At 48.2% G+C, this 17334-nt stretch overlaps 1 protein-coding gene across 2 annotated transcripts in view; it reads right to left on the bottom strand.

Moving 5' to 3' along the window:
* TAF5L (TATA-box binding protein associated factor 5 like) overlaps positions 1 to 17334 on the bottom strand; it is a 128403-nt gene that overhangs the window by 34866 nt on the left and 76203 nt on the right. For both annotated transcript variants that reach the window (XM_088457398.1, XM_088457399.1), the window contains exon 4: positions 10843 to 11570. In XM_088457398.1, coding sequence (XP_088313524.1) covers positions 10843 to 11570 — 728 coding nt within the window. The remainder of the gene's footprint in view (positions 1 to 10842; positions 11571 to 17334) is intronic.

The raw sequence follows: 17334 nt of genomic DNA, 5'->3' as shown, positions 1-17334 counted from the left end.
AGTTTCAGAAAAAAACATGCAAGAAAGATGTCTGGTACATGGTACCTGGCGCAAAGAACGTATGATGACACATCTCTATGCCAATCACTGCCTAAATTGGGTTGACCAGCCCGGCAGCTGCCTTGAGCACTGTGAGCCTAGGTCGAGCTGCAGGAAGATGTTCTTCCTGCAGCTGTGGCTGGGCGATTGCCAGTTCACTGTGGCTGGGGAGGGAGGAAGGAACTGGGGATGAAGCAGAGTGAGGCAACAGCAACGGAGTGTCAATGAAGAGACTCTGAAGATCTGAATACCAATGCCGTCTGGGCCACGCTGGAGCCACCAGCAGGACCGTCCCTCCCTCTTGTTTGAACTTCCGAATGACCCGAGGAAGAAGGGAGACTGGAGGAAACAGGTACACAAACTGGAAGGTCCACTTTACTGACAGAGCGTCAATCAGTTGAGCCCCAGCATCTCTCATCCTGGACCTGTATCTTGGCAGCTTGTGATTGAGTCTGGAGGCCATGAGGTCCACTTCTGGAAGGCACCACTTGTCCACTAGGAGTTGAAACACCCCTTGGTGAAGAGACCATTATCATTCATGTGCTGCAGGGATAGGTGTGGGTGACATGGTGTCAGAGGGATTATGTGTGAGGTGTTATAATCCTCCAGTCTCCTCTGTAGTCTCAGCCTCCTTGGTGAAGAGCCATCACATCGTGACGGCTGAGGAAGTCTGCGTCCCAGTTGAGAACTCCCGGAATGAACACTGCCGATATGGCTGGGAGATGGCCTTCCGCCCATGTCAGAATGCATGACACCTTTGTCATTGCCACCTGTCTTTGGGTTCCCCCTTGGTGGATGATGCATTGTCTGACTGAACCTGCACTGGTTTTCCGTGAAGTATAAGTTTGGCTAGCTGAAGACCGCCGGAAGCTCCAACATGTTGATTGGCAGGGCAGATTCCTCTGCTGTCCAATGACCCTGAAAAAGAGTGTTGACCTGTCACTGCGCCCCAACCCGAGACTGGCATCCATCGTCAGAATTATCCAGTCCGGAATCCTAAAGACGTACCTCCGGAGATAGCACCATTATCTGTGCTTTTATTCGATCGGGTAACCTGTTCCATCTGGAGTGGATCAGCTTCTGCAGAGGCCTGGAATGGAACTGGGCATACTCTAACATGTCAAATGGCGACATCATGGATCCCAGAACCTGCATCGCTGAGTGGATTGAGACCCGGCAACTGTGGAGACATCTGCGTACCTGTGTCTACAAATTGCAGATATTTTCTGTTGTCAGAAAAATCCTATGCTGCTGGGAATCCAACAGCGCTCTCAGATGGAGCATCCTTTGTGATGGAATCAGTGATGATTTCTTCCAATTGATTAACCACCCAAGAGACTGTAGCACAGAAATTGTAAGCTGCAGATGTTGGTGGGAGTACTTTGGGAGACCCTGCTAACAACAGGAGGTCGTCCAGGTATGGTAGCAGCCGGACACCCTGTCCCCACAGATGGGCCGCCATGATAGCCATAACCTTGGTAAACACCCGAGGTGCAGTGGATAGGCCAAACGGTAGAGCCCAAAACTGGAAATGTTGCTGGACAGCAAACCGGAGAAACCTCTGGTGAGATGAAGCAATTGGAATATGCAGGTATGCATCCTGAATATCCAATGAGACCATAAAATCCCCAGGTTCCATAGCCAGTATAATTGCACGAAGGGTTTCCATCCTGAACCGAGGTACCCTGAGGAACTTGTTCAGGGACTTCAGATTGATAAGCCAAAAGGATCCGTTCAGTTTCTGAACCAGAAAGAGATTGGAATAATAACCCTTTCTCTCTGAGGCAACGGGACCGGGACTACAACTCCTGCTTGAAGCAAGGATTGTACGGGCTTCTGGATTTGTAATGCCTTGTCTTTGTCTGACAGAGGCCCTGCACAGAAAAACTGATGGTGAGGCCTTTTGTGGAAGGAGAGCGCGTACCCATGAGACCACTTCTCTTACCCAAGCATCTGTGGTGGTCCGACACCAGCACTGGGTGTACTGAAGAAGTCGGCCTCCCACCCTGGGATCCCCCAAGGTGAGGCCCGTCCCGTCAGGCTGAGGACTTGTCATCAGACTTGGCCGCCAGATGTCTGGTACTCCAGGCCTGTTGGTAGTCTTTGAGGGCTGACTGCCTAGGAAAGGGCTGACCCTTAGGCTTACCTTGGGGCCAAAAGGATGAGGTCTGGGATCCTGAAGTAGTAATGGCCAAAGGCAGACACGCAGACTTAGCCGCTGCCAACGTATCCACAATATTGTCCAGGTCGGGACCAAACAAGATCTTCCCATTATAAGGTAAACACTCTAATCCTTTCTTAGAGCCCGTGTCCGCTCCCCAAGAGCGCAGATAAGGAACGGCGAGCTGACACCGCAGCAGCCGAAATCCTGGAAGTTAAGAGGTTGACATCCAAAGCAGCATCATTAATATATGCAGCTGAATCACGGAGATTACCCACTAGAGTCACTTGATCTGTGGAAGCATCTGAAGGAAAGGACTCCTAAGGAGTCTGCCCAGAACTCCATAGCCTTGGCCACCCAGGAGATAGCCATGGCCGGCCTGGCAATAGCCGCTGAAAGAGAATGCATTGACTTTAAACAAACCTCTACCTTCCTATCCATAGTGTCCTTTAAGGAAGATATGGATGGCATAGGTAGAGTACTTTAAATTAAATGGGTCACATGAGAATCCACCGCAGGATGCGATTCCCATGTGGTACAATGTTCCTCAGGAAAGGGATAGGCATAAGTCAGGCGTCTTTGAGGCTGGTATCGCTTCCCAAGCCACTTCCATATGCTCTACTAGCTGATCAGATAAAAGTTACCTCTGCAGAATTTCCTTTATTTCCTTGAACAGAGCATGTTTGTACAGGGGAGTTGGCGGTTCGTCCTGCTCTATGACGAAGGCCGAACGGACAGCGCGTATCAGAGCCGGAATATTGATCTTAGACCTAGATTCCTCCTCTCGCCGAGAGGGCTCAGAGTCATCTACATCTAGAATCTCCCTGTCATCATCATCATATAGATTAGACTGAGATGACGGCATAAGCTTTTTAGCCGATCTAAGAGGTTTATCCCCCTGCAACATAGCCAGGAGGGAGTAGAGGTATCCGCCAGGTTCTGCACTGTAGCAGAGAGTGTATTCACCCATGGAGGAGGCACAGGGGGGGACCTGCATAGGTGCAACATGGGGTTGCAGTCCCTGTGAGGGAAAAACTGCCTGCTGTTGAAACCCTATAGCGGGAAACACAGGAGGTACTGCCAATCGTCCTGCAATAGACCTTAATGCCTGAGCAAAGAACGCCCAAGGAGGCTCCTGCAAGGTGGCTGAGACTACAGAGGAGACTGGAGAAATATAACACCTCACACATAATCCCTCTGACACTATGTCTCCCACACCTAACCCTGCAGCACATGATTTGCATGACAGCAGGGCTGGAGCAGAATTGTGCACATCATTCCCACTTTCAGACATTGTAGAGAAGGAAGTGTACACTGTATGTGACAAACCACACAGGTATTAATACAACTGAGGTATATTAAACACCCTGATAACACTTGTACTGTAAGGGCAGAGAAGGAAAGGTAAAGTAATATCTTTGACAGATGAGTAAGAAACACAGACAGTCAGCGATAGCCTTAAGTCATATACTATACAGAAACACCTGCACAATGGTACTACAATTCAACTAACCAGACTTAGTGTCTGGTAGGCTATAGTGCTACATACGCTGACCAGGAGGTGAGGTATGTAGGGGGACCAGTCCTTCGCATTTTCCTGAGATCTGCAACTTCCAGTGGAATAAAATGGCAGCCGTAGACCTCTGAGTGGGCGTGCCAATGGGAGGTGAGCTGTCTCAGCTAAGCCAGACCGCAGTGGAAAGGCGCGCTGGGCAGAGGGGAGGAGCCGGCTGTAAAACAGGGAAAGCTTCCTCCCCTGGCCAGCAATGAACCCCCGGGACGCTGGTTTGAACGCCAGCTTAGGTCTCTGGTGGTCTAGTGGAAGCGCAGGTTGTCCAGGACTGGCTCCACTGCTGTGATCCCCCGGTCTGTCCCCAGAGACAGGGGGAAAGACTGCTACAAGCGGATCCCAGCAATCAGTCATCCGCTTCTTACCTGGTCCCTGTAAGTGCAGCTGCAGTCCTAGAATCCCGCGAGGTCTGGCTAGCACAAACCCCGTGGTCCTGCCGTTATCCCCGGATCAGTATTGGCATCTTGGCTCCGGTGGAGCGATGGAGCGGCAGCGTGGACGTCCACTGGACAGTGACCTGACTCCGGCTGGGCACCAACAAAACTAAGGTGCCTCTGGCTCGGGGTATAGGGAGAGTGGCTGCATCCCGGGAGAGAAAAATTAACTGCGTGGTGCCCGGATGTCCAAGCAATCACCTACAAGGTCTCCCTGTGGAGCCTATGGACCCTGAAGAAGAAAAAAAGCCTATGCATTACACAAATATTTTTAATAAAGGTAATGTAGGGAGGTCTGAGGTGCATTTAAGGAACATATGGTGAAGTCTTAAGCCATGTGGGCATCAGATGTGCATTTTAGAGAGATATGGTCAAAATATTTAGTTACTATTTCTCTCAAACGATTTCATGATTCAACAACAAATCTTACATTATAATGGGACCAGAAATAGTTAAGGTAGGACTAAAGGCCCCTATACATGGTGCGATATGCACCTTGCAATGCAAACAGACGGCCGACATATCAGGCAGTCCCCACACACTGAGCGATCGGGTGGCCGACCATCCGATTTGCCGGCACCCCCTTCTCCACCCGCATAGCGCTGCATGGGATAGTACATTGCATCCCCAGATCAACTGAACATGCAGAAAGATCTGGAGGAGAAATGTACGATCCCACAGGAGCGTGCACTGGCAGATATCATGCCCACACACGGATATACAGTAGCAGCTATATCATTCCAATCCGTCGGATCGGCTGCTATATCGCACCGTGTATATGGCCCTTTAATAGAGTGCCACATCATTTTCTTCTCACTGTGATCGACTATTGAACTTTATGGTCTTCCTATATTTTTTCTCCGTATAAAGGACATGTGTTTAAATATGTCATATCATTATGCTTTATTAAAGAAGGACTAAACTATTTAAGATTCTCTGGGGACATTACTTCTATTTCTCCAGTTTTAAAATACTGTGCGTGTGGGGAAGGGGAGGGGGGGAATGCAATACAGTGCAAGTTTGTAAACGTGCCGATTTTGAGGTTGTCTCCGATTTTATAGAAAGATGGGAGACCTGCGCTACAATTCTATGGATTATGTGTAGGGATCAGTGCTTGCTGCCGATCACTATATGGACCCATGTCTCTGATTTTGCCTTAAAAAAATATAAAAAAAAAAATCTAGTTTTGCCTTTAACAAATTTGCTGTTTTAAGTTCAAATGCAATGTTGCAGACAAATCAGAACTTTTTAAACATTCAAATTACAATCCCAACTCTTGTTACCAATTGTTTGAACTAAGCCAGCGCCATGGTACAGTATAAAAGATTAAAAAAGTAAACCATTTCATGTTGTTTCTTACTGAGACTTTAGTTTCATTTATTTTATTTTGCCCTAGAAATCAGAAAATCTACTCACCACCAACTAAACTTTCAAGCATACCAAATAAAATCAAGTTAAATAATGTTGATTATGTGAACCAAATATGAGTAAGAGTAAATTATTATAAAAATATTTATTTTCTGCAGTTTTATGACTGTTCTACTTTAATTACTTAACTGACAATTATTTTTCTAACAAAACCGGTCCGAAATTACAGGGTCCGCAAGAGAGTCCGGTGAGTCAGAGGAGATCCGTTTTGCACATGTGTAGAACGGATTTTCTCTTCAAAAACACAGCGGGGTGGTGCGATCGTATCTTGTTAGTTGAAACACAGTTGGCTGGGTTCACATCCCATGCGACCACGTCAGTTAAGTACCATTGAATACAGATATTTTTAAATAGCCATTTCTACCTGGATCAAATTATTGCCACGATTTAAATTTTAAGTATGCTCATGCTCTAGGAAAGTCAAATTGTAAGCCAATGACATCTGTAGCAGGCATAATACACTTTTTGTCCAAAAGCTTGTCTTGTAAAATTGTGCCCTTACTGCCTTTAACCACTTGCCTGGCATGGTCGTACCAGATACGACCATACCAGACTGGGCTACCCCTAACATGGTCGTATCTGATACGACCAGTCAGAAAAGCTCTGTGGGCGGCTGCTGGAAAATCATTTAGTGGCAGCCACCAATCACAGAGGGACATCCTGGTCCCTCTGCACACTGTCGCTCTGCACACTGAAAGCCCAGCGCTGGCGCACCCACCCCCTGACGGCAACCGAGAGGACGGGGCAGAGAAGGCAGCGCTAACAGCTATGTCCTTCTCTCCCTCCTCCGGCGGCTGCTGACAGGGCAGAGAAAGCAGCGCTGTCCTTCTCTTCCTCCTCCTTTGGCTAGCAGCAGCCCGGCGACTGCTGACAGGGCAGAGAAGGCAGCGCTGAGAGTGCTGTCCTTCTCTACCTCCTCCGGCTAGCAGTGATTGATGACAGGTCAGAGAAGGCAGCGCTGTCCTTCTCTTCCTCCCTCTCCGGCTAGCAGCAGTCACCGGGCAGAGAAGCTCTAACAGCGATGTCCTTCTCTCTCTCCACCCCTGCAAGCAGCAGCCTCTCCCCCATTTTGCAAGCCCCACCCCCCATGAATAAACAGCAGAGCCCTGGCCATATTATATATCTATGTGTGCGTGGGGGATATAGATATATATATATATATATTTATATATTTTCACGGTATTTAAAAAACAAAAAAAATGCGTTGGAATAGTTTTAAAAAGATATTCTTGACCCAATTCAATCATAAATTCAAGAATTTCGGAGCGGTTTTTGGAAAAAAAAAAAAAAATTGTCGGTTAAGTGGTTAAAAGTTATAAATAAAAGCAGAGGTTTATGTTCTTACCTCAGTAAATCCTTTTCTTCATAATCCATAGGGAACACAGGCTTTAGACAGTGGGTATAGGCAGTGAGTAGGAGTCCGGGCAGCAAACAGTTAACTTTTTTTTCTCTCAGCACCCCAGGCTCTTTATAGCCTATACCCCGCTCCCAGCCCGTCAGGCCAGTTAAGTAAGCAAGCCGCAGGCAGGAGCAAGAAGTAGAAGGAAGACCGGCACACACACAAGTCCAAACAGGTTGGGAATGAAATACCGACAGTTCAAATCCCGACCCTGGAAGCCCGACAACAGAAAATCCCAGCTGGTAAGTATAGTTAACCCTCCCCTCTACCCCTAAACCTCCCTTGAGGGTGCATAACCCTAGGACTCCTTGGATGGTGCCTAACCCTCCCTCCCTGCACCCGAAGCCTAACTCTCCCGGGGGGTACCTAACCCTAACTCCCCTTTCCCCTAGACTAACCCCCCCTGGCTAACAGCTGCAGACGCCCGGCTTACTTATGTTCGGTATGCTGGGCATCAGGATTTGGTGCTTTCATTGTCGGGATTCTGGCGGTCGGCATCCTGACTACATCCCGGTCTAAACACCTAGAAGATGCGGATAGGGGAACCAGAGCAAAACCCCGCATCAGGGTGGGCACCCTGTGTCCACTATGTATTTCAAAGAAAAGGATTTTACCAGATAAGAACATACAGATGTGACTCTGCATGCCAAATCCAGTCGACTTTATTTGCTGAAAATGCGTTAAAGTCGCAATGCGCTGTAACTAGGATGAGACTGTCACCAGCAGCCTGTGCTGATTAAATTGATATGCAACACTTTTATATCGGTGTGCGACTGAGTCTCTGAATTAGTACATGAAATGCTACAATGTAGCGGCTGCAGCTTTTTTCATTCCAAGTTCTGTATTCATATTAGAAGATAGACACAGCTGAGGGAGCTCCTGGTTCTTGATTCAACAGTGCTTGAACGGAACAGGAATCCTTCTTTGTGTTACACTTAACACTCAGGGGCACACAGATAAACAAGTGTTGCATAGAAAATTAATCAGCACAGACTGCTGGTGCATTCTAGTTGCATTGCGACAGACATTTTTCGGTAAAAAAAAAAAAAAGATACCCGACACTAGCAGAGTAGTACAGGACCTGGTGGCTGATTCATGCCAGGCAAGTTGCACTGCATGGCGTATTGAGGCTAGATGCATGAGGACACTTCTTTAAATCTCTTTTTCTTCATCACTCCATAGAAGACACAGGTTTTAGACAGTGGGAAGTGTAAAGCTATTTCCCAAAGGGAGAGGACGCTCCTGAGCGGTGCGGAGAACCCTTCTCCCGAAATCTGCGTCTGCTGAAGCAAAGTTGTCAAATTAACAGAATTTGAGAAATGTATGGGCAGAGGACCACGTGACCCCTTACAAAGCTGCTCCGCAGAGTCGCCACGTCGAGCTGCCCAAGAAGATCCCAACAACTTGCTGGAATGAGCTGTAACCAGGGCCGGAAGGACCGCTGTGTGGCGGATGGTCAAAATGAGCCACTGGGCCAAAGTCTGCTCAGTTGCCGGCCCCCATTTGTGAAAGTCAAAGAGGACAAAAAGGGACCCTGACAGGATCCCTGGTCCTATCCACATATAACTGGAAGGCCCTCAACATCCAAAAAAGCATCATCCGGCAAAGAATTAGGTGCTTGAAAGGCAGGGACCACGATCTCCTGCTGGATGTGAAATCACCTTAGGGGAAGTAGCCTAAATGTGCCCTATGAACTGTGCCGAGTTCTGAGTGAAAGCCCAGAAATGGGGAGCGACAAGAAAAACACTCATATACGACACTCACTGGGTCGATGCAATGGCAAATACAGTAAGAAGAGTCTTCCAGGGGCTCAAAGGGTGATAACTGAAGAGCCCAAAACACCAAAGTCAAGTTCCATGGAGCCACTGGAGGAACAAACGGGTGCTGTACGTGGAGGACACCTTGTAGGAAAGTCCGTGCATCAGAGCAATCGGTCTCTGGAAGACAGAAGGTACTGAAATGTGCACCTTCAAAAAAAGAGACCCAAATCCAGTCCCACCTGCAGAAAGGAGAGGATTTGTGAGAGTCTAAATGATTTGGGGTTAAAACCCCTAGTTTCCGGTGATAAACTCTTGCAGAAGGTTTATAGGCATCATGCTACGAATGATTGATCTGCGCAGAAGGGAATTCTGATAAAACCATCTTCTGATGACTCAACATCGGAGCACTTGCCTTAGGGGCCTGCACAGCATCCTTGATGTGGAGAACAGCTGTAACTGCCTTAAATCAGGGTCGCCACATCTACCTGAAGTTAGGAATCTTCCAGGATAAAGGAGCTTTCAACGGTGAGAGCAGGTAGCAATTGGGACAGTGCTGGGTGCAGGTAGCAGTTGGGGTAGAGGGGGTTAAGGGCAAGCATTAGGGTAGAGCTGGGGGTAAAGGAAAGGGAGAAGTTGGGGTAGAGCTGAGTAAGGGCAGGCAGTGCTGAGGGTAAAGAGGGGGTAAGGGCAGACGGCAGCTGCAACAGTTCTGAAGGGCAAGAAGGGGGCTAGGGGCAGGCAGTACTGGGGTAGGGAGAGGCAAAGGCAGATAGCTGGCGCAGTACTGGGGGGCAAAGAGGGGGTTTAGCGGCTTTCACTGACATTGCACAGAAGGTTCCCATCACACGCTTGGAGCACCTTGGCACTACATAAACGTATTCCAGCAAACACTAGCACTGCACAGTAGGGTCCCATGGGGCAGTGATAACATGACGGTGGGGGGCAAGGGGCAGTGATGACATTATGGTGCTGGAGATGTCGCTTGTGGGAGAAGCCCTAGTCACTGGTCTCTCCAAGTTGCGTGGAGTTGTAGAAGTAATCCTGGGGCAGTCTCCAGCAGCTAAGTGTGCACTTTCAGAGGTAAGCAACAGCTTTGCCGTCACCGCATACCTGGGCCGGCTTCCCCTCCGGTACACTGGGCTGGCTGCAGCAACTAGTGCCTGCAGTCTACAGCGGCAAGCTAGGGATGGGGCAGGCGTCAAATGGGGACACATCTTCTTCAATATGCATATCTTCCTTCTCATTTGATGAGATGCTGCCGCCCGCGGTGATTGGTCAAGGAGACACTGGGGATGTTATTGGGCTGGCTACTGACAGATCAAAATCAAAGAACCGGAGACAGTGAGAAACACAAAGTATTTCTAAAGATGTTAACATGCACAAAGAAAACATTCAGTCCAGGCAAAAATGGGCGGCAAATGCTCAACAAACCAAAACACATTTGGCAGGAAGGAGCTTTCTGTATAACCCGACTACTGAGAAAGAGGTATACAGGGAGACCAGGATCATGTGCTACTCTCCATTGTGTCTGTGAAAGAGCGGAGAAGAGCTCACCCTATGTCGGGATGCCTACTGTGAGGGATCGGAGAGGAGCTAACGAGGGAGAGCCTACCTTCCCCTTCTGACATTGACGGCAATCGCCCGTGCTTCTGCCGCAGGAGGTTGGTGGAGTAGCAACATGTGAGCCCTGTAGGATGCCGCTGCCCACTAAGTAAAAGTCTAGGCTGCTAAAAAGCAGCTCCCTGACACTGCACCAAACTAAAGCTGGCCTGTCTGGGGCTGGAGGCAGGGTATAGGGGAAAAGGAGCCTGGGCTGCAGGGAGAAAAAGTTAACGGTTTGGACTCCTACATACTGCCTACGCCCACTGTCTAAGGCCAGTGTCCCCTAAAGAGTGATTGTGTTTGTTTCTCTGTAGGGAGGGAAATACTGAAATTCTGAAACATGTGTAGCCAATGCATGCTCCTAACACTGACAGAAATTTAATAAGCTCAATGTGAATAAAAGGCTTGGTGTGGTTTTCGCATTAAAACATACAAGCAGCAAATCCTACCTCTTCCTGTACGACATCACAAGCTAGTCGTATACGAGAAACATTCACTCTGTGTGCTTCAGTTTTCAGTTTGTTTGAACTCAAACTCCACAATTTCACAGAAGAGTTGTCAAAACCAGAAGCGAGCAGTTGTCTATTAGGGGAAACTTCAGCTGTATTTAACATGTTTTCAGTATTATAAAAGGCATAAAAACAAACAGTTGTGAGTGAAGGAGGTCCATCCTTCACCCTCTTTATGCATTCCTGTAGCTGTTGAAGAGCTGCTTCATTTTGGAGAATAGGAGCAGTTACATCCTGAGGCTCAAGGTTGCTACTCTCTGCTCTTGTGGAAAACCCATCATTTGCATACAGCTGGTACTTTGTTCGCTTGACTGACTGAATATCCAACTGGATGTGCAAACTGAGAGCCTTAAGCAAAGTGTTGTTGTTATCACTTTGAAGGTAGCGAAGAAGGTAGTTGTAGCTGTCCTCTTTAAGCTTAACTACATACTTGTTGTCCAGGAATGCCCTAAGTTTATAGTTACAGTGAATATCCTGCATTGTCATGGTTGTCTGAAGCTGTTCAATTATGTCTCTTTGCGCTGGATGCTGAAGGAACATACCATGGAAGCGGCTATAGAAGCTATCCACCATACTTTTCAAGCTACTCTGAACCATGTCCAGGTGTAGATAGACAAACAAAGGATAGAGTAGGGTTGTCACATCCTGGCTGTGAGGAGAATCCTCTTCTGTATTTTGAAAAACAAGAAAAAATGTAGCAATTTCTTATATCACAATGAGAGCAGACTAGCATTAAAAATAAATATTATATATAAAACACATGCATACATACACAAATATGTATCGATATCCACATTCCTTAAAACATAATTGTAAATACATTTATTATGTTCATTTAATTTATGGATCAGAAGGAAAAAAAGGGGATAATATAAAATGTATAATATATACAGATGTAACCCTGAATTACTGGACATGACTGAATATAGTAAAAGTGTATTGTTGGGATAATCCAATCATGTAGCTTTCAAAACCTGTCATGCATTCCAACAGGTGCTCACTTGCGAAATTAATCAATGCACCTATCTGGGACAGGAGAATTTACTATAAGGAACGTTCCAGCTCTGTATAAGCGAACAGACACAGAGAATGCAGAAAGATCCATATTGGGACCTCACCAACAAACTTTAATGAAACACAATAGACTAAGGCCCGTATTCAATTAGGAGCGAAAAGTCCGAGGCCGGACTTTTCTCCGTTATTGGAGGTTATGGGTGTGAAAAAGTATCGCGCACGTCCCCGCTTATTCCCATATTCAATTCCAAACCGGCGAAAACGGTACCCGGCGAAACTGAAATCAGCTAAAAGTTCGGTAATTTTGGGGGAAATCAGCCTGACATCCCCCAAAAGATGCTCTGACATGGGGGATCACTCTGGATACCCCCGAATAGCCCTGCTAAAGGTATTTGGGATTTTTAAATGGTCTCAATTTACAGAAGTGGTGAAGAATAGCATTTTGGAGGGAAAATAACTATTCATCAAATTTGGGGTACATGAAAATGAGTACTAGCATATTTTGAAGTTGCTAATGTGAAGTTTTGAAAAACGTGAAAAATCCACCTGCCACAAACACCTGCAATAAAAAAATATGGTATACTAGGGTAACCCCCTGGAGTCTATTTCACTAGTTTTTAAGTTTGTACGCTAACTTTGGTATCCTGAAGTCTTTTTTTTATTTTTTGACGCAGTTATCCTTAGGTGGGCTGTCCCATGGGTGTTTTTTTTTTTTTTTTTTTTTTTTCATTTCTACCCCAAAACCCCAATTTTGCACTTTTTTTCGACATTCGACTAGGTGAAAACTTATCGGAGGTTTCTATGCATTGACTTTCGACACCTGCGAAAAGTGTCTGGAATTGAATACAGGGATAAATTGAATCGGCGAAAATTACGTCATCGGTGAAAAAGTTTCACCGAAAACGGCTTTTCGCAATGTAATTGATTTCGGGCAAAGCGGGACCCGGTGGAAAGGTTATCGAAAAGTCCTGGGAATTTTCGGGAATCAATCTGCCCCACCCCCCCAAAGATGGTCTGACATGGGGGATCACTATGGGCACCCCTGATTTGGCCTGCTGAAGGTAGTCGGGGTTTTTAATAGTCGCGGCAGGTGCATAATTGCGGCTGTAGAAGAAGTGATGAATAACAGCACTTAGGGGTTTTTTTGGGGGAAAAATTCTTCAAAAATGCACCTGCCGCTACCACCCACACTCTAGAAAACACTTGCCACACACTTGGGAATTCCCCCCCTGAATCAAATTCGCTAGATTAAAACTTTGTTTCCCAATAATTTTTTTTACCCCAAAATTAAAGTACATTTTTTGGGGTATCCTGAGAATTAAAAAAAAAAATTAATAATTTGACACAGATTACATTTAGGGGACATTAAAAAGGCTGGATACTATTTTTGTTTTTATTCTACACCCCTAAACCCCAATTCTGTACTTTTTTCGCCATATATTACATGGTGAAAACTGAAACCCGTTTTTTAACAAAGACCTTTCACACCGACAAAGTCTTGAACATGGGGATAATTGAAATAGGTGAAAATGACGTAATCGACGATAAATTATCGCCGATAACTGCTTTTCGCAGCCTAATTGAATACCCCCTAATACAACAAAGTACATACATTAATTAGTAAAATATTACTAGCCAAAATAGTATAACAAAAAAATAAGAAGAAATATGGTAAGAACTTACCTTTGTTATCTCTATTTCTACGAAGTCCATAGGGTTCCACAGGATTCCTTGGGGTATAGGTAATGACGTCAGGCATCGGGCACCATAGAGTTAAGTTTCAGCCTCCCAGGATGCACTAGGGTCCCCCTCCTATACCCCGCCCCCGAGCCAAGGCACCTCAGTTAGTTACCAAGCCATAGGCCGGAGGAGGAGAAGGAAGAGAGAGAAGAAAGATCTGGACACACACAGGAATCACATTCTCACCAGAGGGAGACGGAAAAACCGGTGACCAGAGGAAAGCCCATCTGCAGCACAGGTGCGACAGGGCGGGAGTCCTGTGGAACCCTATGGACTTCGTAGAAATAGAGATAACAAAGGTAAGTTCTTACTATATCTCTTATTTTCTACTTCAGGGTCCATAGGGTATCCACAGGATACCTTGGGGATGTCCCAAAGCAGTATCCTTTAAGGGTGGGGACGCTCCTGTGCTGAAAGGAGAATCCGCCGCCCGAAGGAAGCATCCTGAGAGGCGAAGGTGTCAAACCTGTAATACCTCACGAAGGTATGGACACAGGACCACGTAGCAGCCTTGCAAATCTGGACTGCAGTGGCACAACATCGAGCTGCCCACAAAGGACCCACAGACCTAGTGGAATGAGCCTTCACAGAAGGAGGAACCGGCAGGCCTTCATGAAGATAAGCTTCAGAAATAGCCATACGGATCCAGGCTGCCAAAGTTTGCTTTGAAGCAGGCCAACCCTTTTTACAGAAGCCATAGAGGACAAACAAGGCGTCCGACTTCCTAAACGAAGAAGTGCGGTCAACATAAGTCCTTAAGGCCCGCACAACATAAAAAGTGGCCTCACCCACTGAAAGGCCAGGGGAGTTAAAAGCCGGAACAACTATTTCCTCGTTGACATGAAACTGGGAAACAACTTTGGGAAGAAATTCAGGACGAGTGCGTAGCACCGCCCTGTTCCCATGAAAAATCAAGAAAGGGGTTCTACAAGAGAGAGACCCTAAATCAGAAACACGTCTGTCCGAAGCTATGGCCAGAAGAAAAATAGTCTTAGCTGTTAGCCATTTAAGATACACTGAGCCCAGTGGTTCAAACGGTGGTCCTTGGAGAGCCCTCAGGACCACAGCCAAGTCCCAAGGCACAACCGGTGGGACAAAAGGCGATCAGGGATTGTAGCAATCCTACGGTGAAATCAGACAGGGCAGAAACCTGCACCTTCAAAGAAGCAAGGCGAAGCCCATGGTCTAGTCCCGCTTGTAGGAAGGAGAGTACCCGAGAGACGAAACTCCCGCGGTGCATAACCTCTCGGTCGACACCACTGGAAGAATGTATGCCACACGCGATGGTATATTCTCGCGGAAGACGGTTTCTAAGCTCTTAGCATGGTTCGCACTACAGAGCTGGAAAAACCCCTGGACCTTAACATGGCCGTCTCAACAGCCACGCCGTCAAAGACAGCCGAGTCAGGTCCGGGTGAAGACAAGGACCCTGTGACAGAAGGTCCGGTCGGAGCGGTAACTGCAGAGGACTGTCCACGGACAGACCCTGAAGGTCTGAGAACCAGTGCCGTCTGGGCCACGCGGGAGCTATCAGCAGGAGCATCCCTCCTTCCTGTTTGAATTTCCGGATTATCCGTGGAAGAAGGGAAACCGGAGGAAAGAGATAAGCAAACCGGAACGTCCACCAGAGACGCCTCTTTGTCTCTTGTGCGAGACCCGTACACCGGCAACTTGTTGTTGTGGCGGGACGCCATGAGGTCGATCTTTGGAAGACCCCACCTGTCCACCAGCAGTTGAAAAACGTCCAGGTGCAGGGACCATTCCCCCGGATGAACGTCCTGGCGACTGAGAAAGTCCGCCTCCCAGTTCAGAACTCCCGGGATGAAGACAGCTGATATGGCCGGAAGATTGCGCTCCGCCCATACCAGGATCCGAGACACCTCTACGAGAGTCGCCCGACTTCGGATTCCTCCCTGCTGGTTTATGTAGGCCACGGTGGTAGCGTTGTCCGACTGGACCTGCACTGGGTGACCTTGGAGAACCCGATGTGCCTGCTGGAGAGCATTGAAAACCGCTCGAAGTTCCAAGATGTTTATTGGAAGCTCTGCTTCTGTCGGAGTCCACCTGCCCTGGAACAAGTGTGGACCCGAAACTGCTCCCCAGGCCCGAAGACTGGCGTCCGTTGTCAACAGGACCAAATTCGCCACCCAGAACGGACGACGGTTGAGATGGGTGGTCTGCAACCACCAGGCAAGGGACAGGCGAACCTCCGGAGTGAGCACGACTGAGGCAGTCCATTCCATTTGGACAGGATCAGGTACTGCAGAGGTCTGGAGTGAAACTGGGCATATCCCACCATGTCGAATACTGACACCATGGAGCCCAGTAACCTCATCGCCGAGTGCAGAGACACCCGGCGGCTCTGTAGACAACTGCGCACCCTCGACTGTAAGGCAGAGATCTTTTCCCCCGTCACACAGATCCTTTGCTGTCCCGAGTCCAATAAGGCTCCGAGGTGCAGAATCCGCTGAGACGGGATCAGGGTGGACTTCTGCCAGTTTATCAACCAGCTGTGCCGTTGCAGTAGCGCAATGGTCAGGTCCAAGTGGCGCAGAAGGAGCTCCGGAGATCCGGCCACTAAGAGAAGGTCGTCAAAGTACGGCAACATGCGGACTCCCTGCAGTCGCAGGGAAGCCGCCATGACAACCATCACCTTGGTGAAAACACGTGGTGCTGTCGCCAGGCCAAAAGGTAACGGCCGGAAACTGAAAGTGGTCGCTGCGGATTGCAAACCTGAGGAACTGCTGATGGCGCAAAAGAAGAGGGACATGCAGGTAAGCGTCCTGTATGTTCAATGACACCATGTAGTCCCCAAGTTCAAGCGCCAGAATGATGGACCGTAGGGTCTCCATCCAAAACTTCGGAACCCGCAAAGATTTGTTGAGAACTTTGAGGTTGAGAATCAGACGAAAGGACCCATTGGGTTTCTGCACCAAAAAGAGATTGGAATAGAAACCCTGGCCCCTCCGGGAGAATGGAACAGGCACTATAACTCCAGCCTGGAGCATAGTGTGTAAGATCTTCCGCAGCTCCGTGGCTTTGTTCCGGCCTGATGGTAGACCCGTGGTGAAGAATCGAGCCGGGGGTCTGTGCCGGAAGGAGAGGGCATACCTGTGGGAGACCACCTCGAGAATCCAAGTGTCTGTCGTGGTGACCGACCAACACCGGGCGAACTGCAGCAGGCGGCCTCCCACTTTGGGATCCCCCAAAGGGAGGCCCGGACCGTCAGGCCGCAGGCTTGTCATCTGGCTTAGGGGCCGGACGTCTGGTACTCCAGGCCTGCTTCCGGGGCTTGGCCGATTTCTTGGGGCCAGCCTGTTGGGGAAAGGACTGTGCTTTAGGCCTACCATGGGCCCTATAAGACCGAAAGGACGATGTACCTGAGCCTGAAGGAACAGCAGCCGACGGGAGACAAGCCGATTTAGCTGCCGCCAGCGTGGCTACAATCTTGTCCAGGTCCGGACCGAAGAGAACTTCTCCGTTAAAAGTCAAGGCCTCCAAACCCTTTTTGGAATCAGCGTCCGCCTTCCAGGATCGCAACCACAAGGTGCGACGAGCAGCCACAGCTGCCGAAGAAATTCGAGACGCCAGGGTACTAATATCCAAGGCCGCTTCGTTGATATAAGTGGCCGAATCCTGGAGATTGCCGATCAACTCCGTCTGCTCAGCCGAACAGTC

The sequence above is a fragment of the Taudactylus pleione genome, unplaced genomic scaffold, assembly GCF_031769625.1.
Source record: "Taudactylus pleione unplaced genomic scaffold, aTauple2 ptg000760l, whole genome shotgun sequence".
Classification (NCBI taxonomy): domain Eukaryota; kingdom Metazoa; phylum Chordata; class Amphibia; order Anura; family Myobatrachidae; genus Taudactylus; species Taudactylus pleione.
The sequence above is the reverse complement of the archived record's forward strand: the minus strand, read 5'-3'. Positions and strand labels throughout refer to the sequence as shown.